The 14957-nt window shown below is 44.8% G+C and overlaps 2 protein-coding genes across 9 annotated transcripts in view; one reads left to right on the top strand and one right to left on the bottom strand.

Moving 5' to 3' along the window:
• ZDHHC4 (zDHHC palmitoyltransferase 4) overlaps positions 1-14957 on the bottom strand; it is a 28849-nt gene that overhangs the window by 8456 nt on the left and 5436 nt on the right. Inside the window, exons 2-8 of one of the 8 annotated variants that reach the window (XM_083414030.1) lie at positions 8683-9037; positions 6979-7107; positions 5895-5968; positions 4491-4669; positions 3261-3386; positions 1895-2139; positions 140-914 (exon numbers count right to left, since the gene is read on the bottom strand). In XM_083414030.1, the coding sequence (XP_083270156.1) occupies positions 642-914; positions 1895-2139; positions 3261-3386; positions 4491-4669; positions 5895-5968; positions 6979-7101 (1020 nt within the window). In that variant the 5' untranslated portion in view covers positions 7102-7107; positions 8683-9037 and the 3' untranslated portion in view covers positions 140-641. The other 7 variants (XM_083414032.1, XM_083414031.1, XM_083414027.1 and 4 more) reach the window with 7 other exon arrangements.
• The window catches only part of GRID2IP (Grid2 interacting protein), a 63141-nt gene continuing 59421 nt past the window's right edge, over positions 11238-14957 (top strand). The window contains exon 1 of the mRNA XM_083413965.1: positions 11238-11567. The gene's annotated coding sequence lies outside the window, so the exon portion shown is untranslated. The remainder of the gene's footprint in view (positions 11568-14957) is intronic.

The following is a 14957-nucleotide window of genomic DNA, read 5'->3' as shown; positions in this document are numbered from 1 at the left end:
AGACATTTTCATCTTGCAAAGCAAGCCCATAGGGAAATTCGCCTTGCGAAGCAACTCAAAAAACGAAAAACTCTTTCGTCTTGCGAGTTTTTCATCTTGCGAGGCATTCGTCTTGCGAGGTACCACTGTATAGTCCAACCATCTTCAGTGCAGTATCCTAGAGGTTAGTTCCTTGTCCCTACTACAAACTGCAGCTTCAACTTCCATTTCAGCCAGACACTAGCAGTAAACAGGTATGTTTACTCCAGTTGCACTGGTAAGTTGGGGCTTGCTTGCAAGGCTGACTCAACAGTTAAGGTCAGGAGTCACTAACCTTTTGGGGCCAGTAGGCACATTTGGAGATGGCTGCCACTTCCAAGAGCATGGGTGGAGGACCACTATATCCAGTTCTGCCAGCCACTGAAGGATAGGCTGAGACAGTGCAAAAAGGAAGTGGACAGAAAGAGCAAACACCCTCTCTGGGCAGTGTGATGAGAACTAAGACCTTTCACAGGCCCTGTTAAGAGGTAGGTAGTGTCCGGCACACTGGATGCCCATGGGCACCACATTGACTACCCTTGCGCTAGATTAATTTTGCCTGGGACTTTCGTGCTGAGATTAACAATTTAAGATTTGTACAGTCCACTGCTGTCAATGGTAACTCACCTTTGCTTTTTTTCAGGGCTCATAATTGGCTTAAGAATTTCTGTGATGTTACCCTGGATGCCTCTAGAATAAATATTTTTGTAACCCCTCTGCCTGGTGTCGTTCTCTGAGGATGAACATCTATATCTTGCTGACTTGAACCACTCATTGCTTGTCTGGTTGGTCAGGATCAGATACAGAGTAAAACAAAAATAGGAGCCCAGTACAATTGAAAGGACAACAACGAAGCCCAGCATGAATACGATCCTGGGGAAGGTCAGGAAAAGATGCTGCAAAGATAAAAATACCCAGCTGGAGTCAAAATGCACAAAGCATAGCCTAAACCCCCCCCCCCCCCCGTCCTGGTGATTCATGTGCCTACTTCTTCCTTCAATGACAGACAGCTTGTCAATACTGCACTTTGATCAATGTGATCAGTAAGTTTGCATCTTGAATAATTTGAAAATTTAGCTTGATAGTAAAAGAAAAGCTAAAATTCAAATTACTAAGAAAGCCCAGACTAGAATCATAGAATCACAGAGTTGGAAGGACCACAAGGGCCACCGAGTCCAACCCCCTGCCAAGCAGACTAACCATAAGACTAACCATAGTTCCTTTGATCACCATACAATACGCACTTATCTTTTGCTTTTAGTACCAGTAGCCCTTATATCAAAGAAAGACAAAGGCACATCTAAGTAGCTTTGTAAAACAACTATTCTCAAGAAGGTGCATTCTATTAGTTTCTTGGGTGGTATCCATCTGAACAGTTTCACTATTGCTAGCATTTTTGACTGCACAATGGAATCCCAACCCTATGCATCCCCTATATTTGTTCTGGGGGTCACCCCAAGCCTTAAGCTTTAGGGGGTAGGTGGGGAAAAGAACTTCCACTGTGCATCCAAAGAGCTTGCGACTAGTGGAACTGTTTAGCTGGATCCCACCCCTTGATAATAAAAGCACGTTAATGTCAACGTCAGAAAAGGCATATTTAGTCTCCAAATTAATGATTCTTTTGATTAAATTTAATTCAAGCTTTGAAATCTATTCTGCAGATCAGAAGAAGTGAGACCCTTTCAGCAAAAGCTTGCTGTTCCCTTCAATGGAGTCCACAGCTACATACAGATGAAGGCATCAGAAATTAAGGGTTGTATCCAACTAAACCCTGCTCACAGCAGGCTCACTGCAACTACTGGTCCATTAATTTCAACAGGGCTACTCTGAGCAGGATTTAGTTGGGTACAGCCCACGTCACTTTGTCAGTTTTTACCTGAATAAGGAAGAAGGCATCAATCGGGCGCTCCTGGCCTTGGTCATCTGTGTAATACCCCTGCATCATATTTGACAGAAAGACCACCTGGATGAGGAAAGTGGCTGTTAAGACTGCGATGGAAACAGCCATGGAGGTCAAGGTAAGGAGATAGAGCAGGAAGTATCTGATGTTGAAGGCACCAATGCAATTGTTGACCCAAACACAGTGGTGATCAAAACGATGCACGCAGCTGTTGCACACACCTGATCAAAGCCAGAAGAAAGGTCATGATGTTCTGGTTATCAAGAAACCCTCCTGAGTTTAAAACATACCAGTTAAAACAAACAAATGAAAAACCAGGCATGAGCTATTAGCATGCTGGGTTGCTCCTAATAGCCCCATTGTTCAAAGGGGAAGGTGGGCGAATGAGTGGAGGGAAAGAAAGCAGCAAACCAAATAAAATATTTTTGACCCAATTTGACCACACGTGGTAGGTCTCCTGGTGCAAAATCTCTTCTGAAGAGGCCTCCAGCAATGCACAGGGTGAGAGCAGAGCTAAAGGCAGATGGGGGAGGGGGTGTTTGACATTTTAAAAAGGCAGGGCCATCAGGCAGGCGTAGGCAACTGCCTCAGGTGTGGCTATGGCAGCTTCTGGGTTGTAGGGGGAATCTCACCAGATCCCTGTGAGATTACGCAGAGGCCTCTGTTAAGCAAGGCAGCTGGGGTCTGGGGAAGGTCATGTGAGGCCCCTGCATGATTTCGTGAGGTTCTCACTGGAACCAGAGCCCTCAACTGTGTGACCTCTGTAAGCAGGGCTTCAGTGGACATGGTAAGTGGGGGGGCGAGCAGCAGAAATGCGTGCTACCTTCTTGGCAAAATGGGATGGGTCAACCTAGAAAAAGGACACAGTGGATACAAGGAGTTTAGGGCCAGAGCAGAAACAGATGCCAGGATGAGCAAACCCTTTTAATCCTAGGAGGTCCTAAGATACAAATTTAACAAATAAATTACTAAAAAGACATTAACATTCTGCTTTTCAACACAAATGCTCTCAAGAGTGCTTTTTACAACACAAACTGAACAGTATAACAACAATAAACAAAAACGGTGACCAAAAGTTCTGTCAAGACTCATCAACATAGGTGAAGGTCAGATTATTGTATGATGACAAAGCAGGCAAGAGATAGCCATCTGCTCTGGCAAGACCGGCAAAATAAGTGGAAGTGGAGTGACAGGAGTGGTGTTTAACAATCCTACGTCATGTGTCTCCAGCCGCTACCTTTCTCACGGCCCATGATGGTGGGACCCCTTAAATGGATGGCCTCCAAGGCAGATCTTGGCACACATATACAGTCATGTGGGAATAATTATAATATAAACTCACCACAGTGCTTGGATCGGGCAGGTTTCCTCACTTTGCAAGTGGAGCACTCAACCCCTTTCTCAAACATCACACCGTCATAGGCATATGCATGGAGAAACTGCACCTGGTTGGATTTGGTTATGGTACCTGGACCGGGAAAGGAAGTAGCAAATGGTGTCTTGTTGCTAGACTTCTTTCCTGACATCCGATTTCAAAATCCAGCAAATATAATAATTTGCCCTGCTACATCAGCCCAAAGGGGGTCCATCTAAGTCGGCATCCTGTTCTTAATCATGCCACAATGGGAAGCCCAAAAGTAGAACCTGAGTGCAAAAGCAGCAACTTTCCCCAGTTGTGCTCTCTGGCAACTGGCATTCAAAGGTATAACAAACTCTGACACCAGAGGCAGTATGCAGCCATCCCATCATGACTAGTAGCCACTTATATCCTTAGTATTCTCCACAAATTTGTCTAATTCCCGTTTTAGGCCACCTAAGACCTGTGGGAGAAAATAATGTAGTTTAACTGCTTGGTGAAGGCATAATAGTGCTTGCACGTGTTGGTGAGACTCTCCAAAACCCAGGAGACAGGTTGTGACTGCTGCAATTCTCACACTTGAGAAAGAAGACAATTGGCTGGGCCATAAAGCTCGGCACATAGCAAAAGGACGGTGCCCAAAGGGTGAAGCAAAATGAAAGGAGGAAATAACTGGAAAATAATGTACACAAGATAAGTGAACTGAACTAAAAGAGCGGTACTGTGAAGGAACTTCCCTGCAGGAGGGGGAAATTACCTAGTCTGCATGTTCCAGAGAGGTGCCTGCTTTGGCCATCCAAAGATAACTCAGTGGGAAGGAGGTAGCCATGCATCCTTGGTGTATGTGTGTATACAGCAGCCTTTGCCAACCTGGTGCCTTGTACGGACTACAATTCCCATCAACCAGCTGTGCTGCCTGGGTGTCCAAAGGACCTGGAGGGCACCAGTTGGCAAAAGCTGGCATAAACAGTATGGGTAGGGCACCAGCCAAAACTCTAGTCTAGCTGCAGAATCTACCCAACTGAAGCTCTTTGTAAGGTCACAGAACAACTGAAGAAGAATGCTCATTTCTTTGTATTCCCAGGTTTTATAATGAGCGTCTTATATTAACTGGAAGCAGGCATAGGTTCATCACCCCATCCGCTGAAGTCAAGGCCATTTATGGGGTACTTTCCCGCTGCCCAAGAGTTACAATTGCAGGGAATGCAGTCTTACCTGGGTTAGTCTTGGAGCACAGAATGAAGAAACCTGTGTTCACAGCCAAGAGTAGGTAAGGGAGGAAGAGGAAGTGACTGCTGAACTCCAGCTCCTGACAATAGCCAAACACTTCCCAGGCATATTCCCCGTAAACCAAAGCTTCCAAGAGCAAGTGCAGGACCACAAATGTACAGTTTCTGCAGCAAAAAGAAAAGAGGTGCGTAAGGGTAAGCTAGACTCCCACTCGGAAATATATCAGGCTTGTGATATTTTGCACTGGATATTGCAGTCTGAGGTGTTTTAGAGGTAAAGAGTAACTGTCCTCAGAGAAACCTAAAAGCCAAATTAAGCTACTGGTCTCCTAACTGGTCCTGTTTTGAAAACAACTGTAATAAAAGAAATAAAGCTGCCATCCTAAACAGACTTGAGAGTAATCCCAATTAAACACACTTCCAAATAAATATGCACAGGATTGTACAATAAGACTACCTCTTTACCCTTTGTCAGCCTTGCTGTTTCTCTTGAGCTGGATGAAATCAGTGACATTCTGAATGCAGAAACTTTAATCCAACCAGGAAATGAAGCAAAAATACCTGCATTTGCTAAACTGGAGTAAAAGCAACAGCGAAGTCCTGAAGATATATCACATTACTAAATCATTTGCTCACTCTTATTTGTTTCTGTCTCCCATTATCTTGATAGTTCCTTCTTGTGTGTCACTTTCTGTATGCTTTCATCAATAATTTGCATTACCATGTTTTCTTTTTCATTCGAATCTATTTTTGCTGGGATGCCACTCCATTTCCTTGAATGGTGAAGCGGACGCCATTACGCACCCAGTCTTGGCAACAAAACAGTCACCCAGATAAAAAAGGGAAGTTTCTCTATCTCCAAGGGTTACCCAAAATATACAGAAAAATCATGGCTTAAAACAGACTTGCCTAACCTGAAGCCCTTCAGATGGTTCCAACTACAACTCCCAGCAGCCCCAACCAGCATGGCCATCAGTGCACAACAGAGAACCAGGAATGCAGAAGACCTGCTGCACTCTTGGAAAGCACAGGAAAGTCATCTTCGGAAGCCATTCCGCAAAGCTATGGCAATTCAAAGAGTTTTACACTATGACTTTAGGGGTGTAATACTTTGTGTCTTAATGTGGAAGTGAGCCTCCTTAGAAAAGGCAACTGATAGGCACCATAGAAATACACACCCTTGCCTTTGATATCTGAGATGTATGTTTTTGTGACTCACCCTATTCTCATGCCTGTGGCTTGTTTTAAATTGTCTTAACATTGCACCCTGGAACCTTGTGGTAATAAATTGAAATGATAATTTAAAAAGTGACATAAATAAAATTAAAATGTTAGTGCTAACAACCAGACAGGCAAGGAAAAGGCACAAAAGAAGGGGTAGAAGGAGTACCGTTTATGGAAGAGTCCATGAAGCACCCAATGAGCAGCTCCTTGGACTTGGGATGGGACTATACGCAACAGCACCTAAATCACAGAAGACAAAGGGGGAGGGAGGAAATATTTTTTTTAAAGGGGGAAATAAAACATCCCCAATCATTGAGTTTTTTACATTCTTGGGGTGACAGAGTAAGTGCCACATGGACAGAATCCAGCTGTATTTCTTAACTGATTCTTGACACTGGAAGAATTCAGAAACTGTTTATTTGGCATGAAGGTCTAGTTCTCAAACTGGTTTTGAGGGTGAACCACTTCAGATTGCCAGTGGGGTTCAGAAGACTAAATCTTCCTCCCACAGGAAAGAAAACTCACCCACATATAAAATTAGCTCATAGCAGAGAAGATTGAGCTAGAATTCATTTCCCTAACATTTGGCTTTCTATGTGTAAAGATTTTTGTAACTGTATGGAGAAGCATCCATGAGCTCCTTACTTGCACTACTGAAATAGTACAACCCAGACTCAAGTCTACCCCTTTTGCTGTTTTTAGGAAATGGCATTTGCATCTCTTCTAAAGAGAATGGAGATGGAGGAGAATTTGTGGTCCTCATGGTGTTGCTGGATTCCAGTTCTCATTATCTGTAACCACTGGTCATGCTCTACCTTTATCTGTTCTTATTGTTGGCTGTTTATGTGCCTATTTGTAGTTATTTTGTGCGTGTGTGTATGTGTGTGTGTATTAAATGTAAATTGTTAAATGTAAATAAATAATCACTACTAGTCAATTCTCTTTCACATACAAGTCACGATATATTTGTCATAGAAAAATGCTTTCGTTCTATCACAAGACTGAAGAGCCAATGATGGATGGGAACACCTGCCTTTACCTGCAATATGGAAGAACAGGATTGACACACAGACTGAACATCACCATTTTGTGTAGATGCTCCTCTGGCAGCATGAAATAGAGATTGGTGGGATGGAAGCTGACTTGCCATCATGCTAGAAACCTTGCTGGCAAATTTTAAGTACCACTGTTGGCAAGTGGGCACAGCAGTGGGATGACAAACTGATGTGATCAGCTTAAACATTCCTTACCTGAGTTATGCAGGTGATAAGCCTTGAGGGGATGCTTTGCTTCCTTCCGGAATAGAAACAAACAAGGAGAATGGTCAGCAGAACCAGAAACACATAGAGGAGGAAGAGGCTCAAGAAGTCCATCCTGCCCTACAAAATCCAAAAAGCAGCTGATTAAAGAGGAGCCAATTCCAACAGGGAAAAAGTGCAGGGAACCCCCACAAATATACCACCAAAGAAAGGCTGTATCTAACAGTCCAGGAACAAGCTTTGTGCCTGCTCCCTGCCCACTTGCCTCACCCATTGTGTGCCAAGGTCTGGCGCTGATCTCTTGGTTTGCCAATTCATAGCTTCCCATAAAACATGCCAGGATATTGGTCTCTAAGCTAGGTGTGTGAGCAGGCGGACCTATTTCTTGGATCAGAATATGAACATAAGGAAAGCCTGATGGATCAAGTCAATGGCCCATCCTGTTCTCAACTGCAACCAAACAGATATCCCAATGGGAAACCCACAAGCAGGATTCAAGAACAAGAGAACTCTCCTATCCTGTGGTTTCCACCCACTGGTATTCAGAAGCATTACTGCCTCTAACTGTGGAAGCAGAGCATAGTCATTGTGACTAGTAGCCATCAATAGCCTTGTCCTCCCTGAATTTGTCTGATTCCTTTTGCCTGTCCTGAATCTCCCAACCTCCAGCTTTCTTGCATGTCCCCACTGAGTTCCAATCTTATGACTGAGAGAAGCAGGGAAATTCCCTGCTCACCTTCTGCACACCTTCAGGCAGTTTCATCCTGTTCCCCCTCCCAACGTTGTATGTCTTGTTTTAGTGCAGGGCATGGGGAATAGCTGTGCCCAAGTGGCACTATTACAGGTGCCACAGAATACTTCTCCCCCGCTGGTAAGAACTCAATTTTTAAAAACAGCAGCACCTACACTTTTGACTTTGGCTGATTAAAATTCTTCAGCCATGGTAGAATATTATATTGCTTTGTGGTTTTTACTTTAACTATCTGTGTTTTTATCTTGTATTTTTATCTTGTGAACTGCCCTAAGGTCTTTTGATGAAGGGCAGTATCTAAATCTAATAAATAAAAAAAACAATAAAATACTCTTTGAAACTCTCTGCCTATTCATATCAACAGGAGACTTTCACAGCACTCTTTTCAGCACCTGCTAAATACATTCTTGTTTAGACAAGCCTACTCAGATAGGGTAAAAGATAACTTTTCAAAGGTCTTAAATTATGGTTAGCAATTTATGGTGATTTTATGGTTTTTTTTTGTAAACCGCTTGGAGGTTTGTTCGTTTTCACAATCCAGTTGTGTATAAATTTTACAAAAATACTGCTTATAAATAACGCCCATTAGCACACCCAGCATGGCCAATGCTCAGGGATGATGGGACTTGGGAGACTGCAGGCTCCTTGGGGCAGAGCCCGTCTTCCCACGTTTGATGCCATCTAAACCCAAGACCCGCGAGCGGCCCTGCTGAAGGAGGGCTGTGGGGGGTTTCCTCTTTGCTTGGCGGAAGGGGCAGATCCGGCGCCAGAACACAGCCCGCCTCGCTCCCGTCAAACCCCCGCCCCTTAAGAGCTACATGCAACGGCCAAGAGGGGAGAACTAGCAGAGCGACCCCCACCCCATCCATTGAGGCAGAGTTGCCGGGGTTGGGGAAGGCGCGTTGCCTGGCAACAGCACCAGAAGCAGGCCGCTTTTCGCTCACGTGACTCCAAGTTAGGGCGCCGCCATGACGGAGCCGGAAGCGGTCGGAGAACGGCGAGTCCTTTCCTAGAGCGCCGGAAGCCTCATGGCGCGTTACCACGGAAACGCGAGAGCAGCCAGCGATGACGCCAGGGACCCAACGACTGCTACGGTCGCGTCACGGCCCCGCCCCTTTCTGGCCCCGCCCCTCTTGCAACGGATTAAAACGACGGGGTAGCTGACCCCCTAAAGTTCTTCTTCTGGCGTGGTTTAGGTTTGCTAGCTGACTTTCCTAATCTGGGACCACGGAGAGAGGCCATAACTGCTCCGGATTAAGTGATGCAGGCAGTGTCTGAGTGTCACGCCTCTCTCATGTCCTGCATAACTGGGGTGGGGCTTGGGGGCTTGGTGGGTTCATTTATTTAATAAAATTTATACATTGCTTTATTATTATTTTTAAAAAACAAATACCTCAAAATGCCTTACAAAAAAGATAGCATAATGAAATTGTCAATAAGAATTAACAATAATTTAGCACTTTTGAATACAGTTAAAATAACACTTCAGATAGTAAAAACAACAACAACGATTTTATTATTTATACCACAGCCCATCTGGCTGGGTTTTCCTAGCCACTCTGGCCGGCTTACAACATATCTAAAAACATAATAAAAACACCCATCCTTAAAAACTTCCCTAAACAGGGCTGCCTTCAGATGTCTTCTAAAAGTCAGATAGTTTGTATTTCCTTGACATCCGAAGGGAGGGTGTTCCACAGGGAGGGCGTCACTACTGAGATTAAAACTCGCATCAATTTTCTAAATGGGCTTATCTGAACAATAATGTTTGTAGTAGGCACTGAAAAGAGCATAGTGAAGTCTCCTGCCTGGTATCAATGGGTGCCCACTAGAGCTCTTCCCTCATTGTCACATCCATATCAGTTCCCAGGATTCTTTGGGTGAAGCCATGTACTTTAAATGTATAGCGTGGATCTAAGTCATGGGTAGGCAAACTAAGGCCCGGGGGCCGGATCCGGCCTAATCGCCTTCTAAATCCGGCCCACAGACAGTCCAGTAATCAGCGTGTTTTTACATGAGTAGAATGTGTCCTTTTATCTAAAATGCATCTGGGTTATTTGTGGGGCATAGGAATTTGTTCATTTCCCCCCTTCAAAATATAGTCTGGCCCCCCACAAGGTCGCAGGGACAGTGGACGGGCCACCTGCTGAAAAAGTTTGCTGACCTCTGATCTGAGTTTTAGAAGCCCATGATACAGTTTATTCACAGCACAGAAGAACAGAAAAATGAATAGTAGTTCCATATGGCTGAGGAAGATTGAAGCCTTCTCCAGTATTCCTGCAGCTCACTGTGGGTAATTGGATCAGTCTCTAGCCCTGGGGCTTTCCCAATAAATCCTTTTTCTAATGGTGAAGGCTGGATTTAGATCTTGGACTCCCTGACCCTACACAAATCGCTTAATGCTGGCTGCAAATATTTGATTGCTGTTTATGGGACATAATGGAAATCTCTTTGAGGGGTCAAGATAAGGACAGAGACAAAAGTGAATGGGAAAGCTCAGTAGAAAAGTAGCTCTTTCCATGGCACCCGTTCACTTGCATTTCAGCTTCCTCAACCTGGTACCTTCTAGATGTGTTGGGCTACAACTCCCATCAGGCCCAACCAGCATGGCACTGAGTTACAGTAAGCTAAAGTAGAGGATATGTGGCCATCTGATGGATGTTGCTGTAGTCCAAAATGCTTTGAGGGCACCAGATTGGGGGAGGCTGGATTGGAGTCTTGGGATTGTTATGTCAAACCTCAGTCACGGTGCATTTGTATATCACCGTTCCAATCTCAACTATTCTGACGCCTGCTGCAAGTGCACCTCTGCCAGGAATGGAACATCCAATACACTCTTGCCTTGCCTTGCATATGACTTTAACTCTCAGAAGATGGAGGAAGGAGTAAGACAGAGGTGCCATACACCCGGAATTTCTTGGACATACCATGGATTCGTCCATCAAAAATAGTGTCCAGGCAGAATTTTCAAAAAGTGGCAAAAACATCTGGGAAAATCTGGACACATAGCAGCCCATATCGGAAGTGTTGATTTTTTGGATCTGCAACCCTGGACACAGAGTCATTCATAAGACCTTGTTGGGTTTGGTTAGTCAACTGACTGTGGGGGTCACCTAACAGCAGCATTCTCCGGCCCATGTTTTACCATCTTGTAAACAAGAATATAAGAGGAGACTTTTTATAATATAACTTTATTGAGCTTACCTTTGTTGAAAGAACACCAGCTCTAACAAATGTGTCTCTGAGATTGCCTGTTGCTTCTTCTTAGCTTGAAGGGTTCAAACCAATCCTGAATTTGTAGCAGCAGCATGCACACATCATCTCTGGGTTCAGCATCCACCCCATATATGCTCTGTTAAGGAAAATTCTGGGTTGAGAGACTACTCAACAGCGCAGCTCATTGGGTTACAAGTCCCCCGTGGATCCATGTGGTCAGTAAAAGGAAATTCCAGCCAAGCAATTTGGAGCAAAACAGCTGTCCATAGACTTAGATCCTTTATTGTTGCACAACAGGTTCAACAGCAGCGAGTGAAACCAGAGCATGAGGCGACATTGACTTTTAAAATTTTCCTACCATATCCCAGAATACAGTTCTCACAGCATCATCAATATATCATTGCTACATCATTAACATGTCACAAAAGGGGAAGGTTACACAAGAATAGCATAGGCAAACATGTCTTACAGGTAAGTACCCACCACCCAAAAGTGCAACAGAACTTCCTTTGCATGTCTGGAGCCTGAGGCAAGTCTGGTGATGAGATTTGGCTTCCCTTGGAGAACAATGAGCCCAGCAATTGTCACCTCTGGGCATTTCCTGGGGTAGGAGGTGTGTATACATGTCTTCAAGGGGTTGATTTTATATGATTTATAAAGCTAGGTATCTTCCCTGAGCTATGAAGTCGAAAGGATACATTCAGGCATAATATTTGTAACATTTAACAACTTTAAAGATGTGCTCCCCCCTGTAATTTCCGTAACAGCTCTAAGCTGCTTAAATCTTTTGAGAGCTGGGAAATTCCCTAGTTGCCTCTGTAGCTGCAGAGAAGCTGCCTCTCTCCCAGACGTTTGCACTCCTTCGCTCCCCGCCAAGGTCAGCCTGCTAATGACTGTCCTATTAGGTTACCGTGCCTGGATAGAGTTTGCCATAGAAACTCAGGCGCTTGCCCCACAGGTCTGAAATTGATCCAGAAGTGCTGAAACTGCCAGGATGGTTTAGCTGGGTAACAGGTCCTCATTCTGTGCTACTGGTGCAGGCTAGGCCCTGCGCAAGAGAGGTAAGCTTTGCTTGACATGCATTCATGTGGAGGAAGGGAAAGGGGGTCAGGGGGAATCAACGCAGAAGACTTCTTAAATTATTGTCAAAGGAGCTATTGCAAAAGGAAGCAAATGTTTTTGACTAACGACAGCTTTTTAAAAATAACAAACCCATCACAGTCTGCAAGCTGCATCTTTTCAGTTGTGTCAAGGTGGAGGATGGGGGGAGTGCTATTAGAATAGCCCTGAAAATTAGCACAACACTTTTTTGAGCCATTAGCAGGATGCAGCAATTAGTGGCTGAAGCTTTGACACCCAGGGAGAAGTGGAGCAGGCAGGCCCTACCTTCTCTCCCTCCCTCCCTCGCTCCCCCCCCCTCACACACAGCAGTGCAGAACTGGCACTGTCCACAGGTGCCACCACATACCCATTCCTTATTTGTGAGAACTTCCCCTTTTAGTGTGGCAGCACCTACAATTTGGAACTCCTTGCCAATTGATATCAGGCAGGTGCCTTCACTGTACCCTTGCTAAAAAATATTTTTGTTTAGACAAGCCTACCCAGATGTTTAGAAAGTTGATGCAAGTTTTCATCTGTTTTCAGTTTATTGTTATTTTAACTTCTTATTGATAATGTTTCATCTTTTTTGTAAACCATGTTGAGATTTTTTTTTTGCCTTTTACAATCTAGTGGTGTATAAACTTTATGAAATAAATAAACATGCTTTATGGGTGCATGTAGCTCTGACTGATATGTGCAACAGTGCAGCTAAAATGGAATCCTTGTGGTGTGGCATTGTTAGGTGCTTTAAAAATCTGGGGCCTAGAAACAAAATTTACATATGCTAATTAATAGGTGTAGATGCAAATTTTAGAATTTCAGTGCCACAGAAGGCAAGTCAGTTAGTACCCCCTCCAACTCTCCCTTGACAGATTCTTCAGTTAACTTGCACCCCAAATCAGTTCCTCTTCAATTTACTCACATAATAATTCTCCAACAGAGCCTGCCCCAAATCACTTCATTTTCCCTCCATTTACCCACTTTCATTGCCCTCCAATTTTTCTTTAGATAAAGTTCAGTTACATGAATATCTTACTTCAAATTAATATTCAACCCAGTAACCCAGATCATTGCCCCCTTCCCACCCAATTCAGTTCCCCACAAACACACCACCCACTTAGAAGCATGTAGAGCACTTAGAAAAAGATTCATGTCCTCTTATTCCAAGTCCATCAGACTCAATATTGCCTACACCAGGGGTCAGCAAACATCTGCAGCAGGGGGCCAGTCCACTGTCCCTCAGGCCTTGTTGGGGGCCAGACTATATTTTGGAAAAAATAATAATGAACGAATTCCTATGCCCCACAAATAACCCAGAGATGCATTGTAAATAAAAGGACACATTCTACTCATGTAAAAACATGCTGATTCCCGGGCCAGATTTAGAAGGCGATTGGGCCTGATCTGGCCCCTGGGCCTTACTTTGCCTACCCATGGCCTACACAATGACTGGCAACTGCTCTCCAGGGTTTCAGACAAGGGATGTTCCAAGTCCTGTCTCTCAACCCAAGAGCTTCTACATGTAAAGCAGGTGCTGTGGTTTCAGTCATAATAATAATAATAATAATAATAATAATAATAATAATTTATTGTTTATACCCCGCCCATCTGGCTGGGTTTCCCCAGCCACTCTGGGCGGCTTCCAACAAAGTATTAAAATACAGTAGTCTGTTAAACATTAAAAGCTTCCCTAAAGAGGGCTGCCTTGAGATGTCTTCTAAAAGTCAGGTAATTGTTCTTCTCTTTGACATCTGGTAGGAGGGTGTTCCACAGGGCCTCATGGTTTTGAATAAAGGTCTGGTAGCCTTAGCTAGATGGGCTGATGCTGTGGCACAGTTTAAGGCAGCTTCCAGTGTTCCTCTTTGTGATGGCATCTCCCCACCTCCTTCCGAAGCAAACTGTCGCTGTCCTCCTGTCTCAACCCACGTGAGCCTTGTCTGCTGTTGCATTAGCGTCGACTTCAATTTGCTCACACAACACCCAGACTGGGCCTCTAATCCAGTTTAGCTCTCGACCAGTTCTAATTCCCCTCAGAGGCCTCAGAGACAAGAAGACGTGGTCATTGTCTGGGTTTGACTTAGTCGATCCATCTACCCACTTGGTCGTAATATTCCCCCCCCCCCCAAAAAAAGCAGGCAAGTAGGGAGACAATGGAGGGAAGGAGTAGGGCTCAGCTGTGCTGGAGCTCAGTCACATCTTCCTAGCTTGTGGGGATGGGAAGGTAAAAGCTCCAACCCACGTTGGATGAACTTCTCAGGTGACTTGGCCTTCCACATTCTCAAGAACGTGGCCTGGTCAGCACTGTGGGCTTGGGGGACTCTTGTACCCAAGTCCTCCATTTTCCGTGGCAAGTGACGCTTTGGGGTAGGGAAAGCAGCTTCCCAAGCTGAAGAGAACCACAAAACTCCAGACCCCGCAGAGAAATGACGGCAGCCTTCTTCGCAAGACCTCCTCCAGATCCTAATGGCCTGCAATTTCTGTAAGTCTTTTCTTAAGACCTGGGAGTGGAGGAACAAGGTGGCTTCTTCAGGCAGCTGTCGCCAGGGTGGGGGGCAGCAGTGGTCAACCCCTCCGAGCTCCTCAGCCATTTTTCTCTGTGTGTGGTCTGTCCTGAGCTTCACACCCCATGACGCAGCTGCCCTGCTGGAGGATGCTGCCCTATTATCAGGGCCAAAGTAAGGGCCAGTCAGGTGAGTGTACAGGAGGCTGCCTTAGGGCATGCATTTCCAGAAAGGATATATAGGGACAGTGTTTGAGTCTGGTCCCTTCAGAACCTAGACCCTGTGTCTGTGTCTCTGTTGTGCATTTCCATCGTCTGTGAGTAGCTGCTTTAGTTGAGGGGGCTGTGTCTGTCAGCAAGATCAGGCCCACCCAGACTGCACCTGTTCTGGAATTGTTTTTA

Source organism: Podarcis tiliguerta (genome assembly GCF_965153285.1).
Source record: "Podarcis tiliguerta genome assembly, chromosome: 14".
Taxonomy (NCBI): Eukaryota; Metazoa; Chordata; class Lepidosauria; order Squamata; family Lacertidae; genus Podarcis; species Podarcis tiliguerta.
The sequence above is the reverse complement of the archived record's forward strand: the minus strand, read 5'-3'. Positions and strand labels throughout refer to the sequence as shown.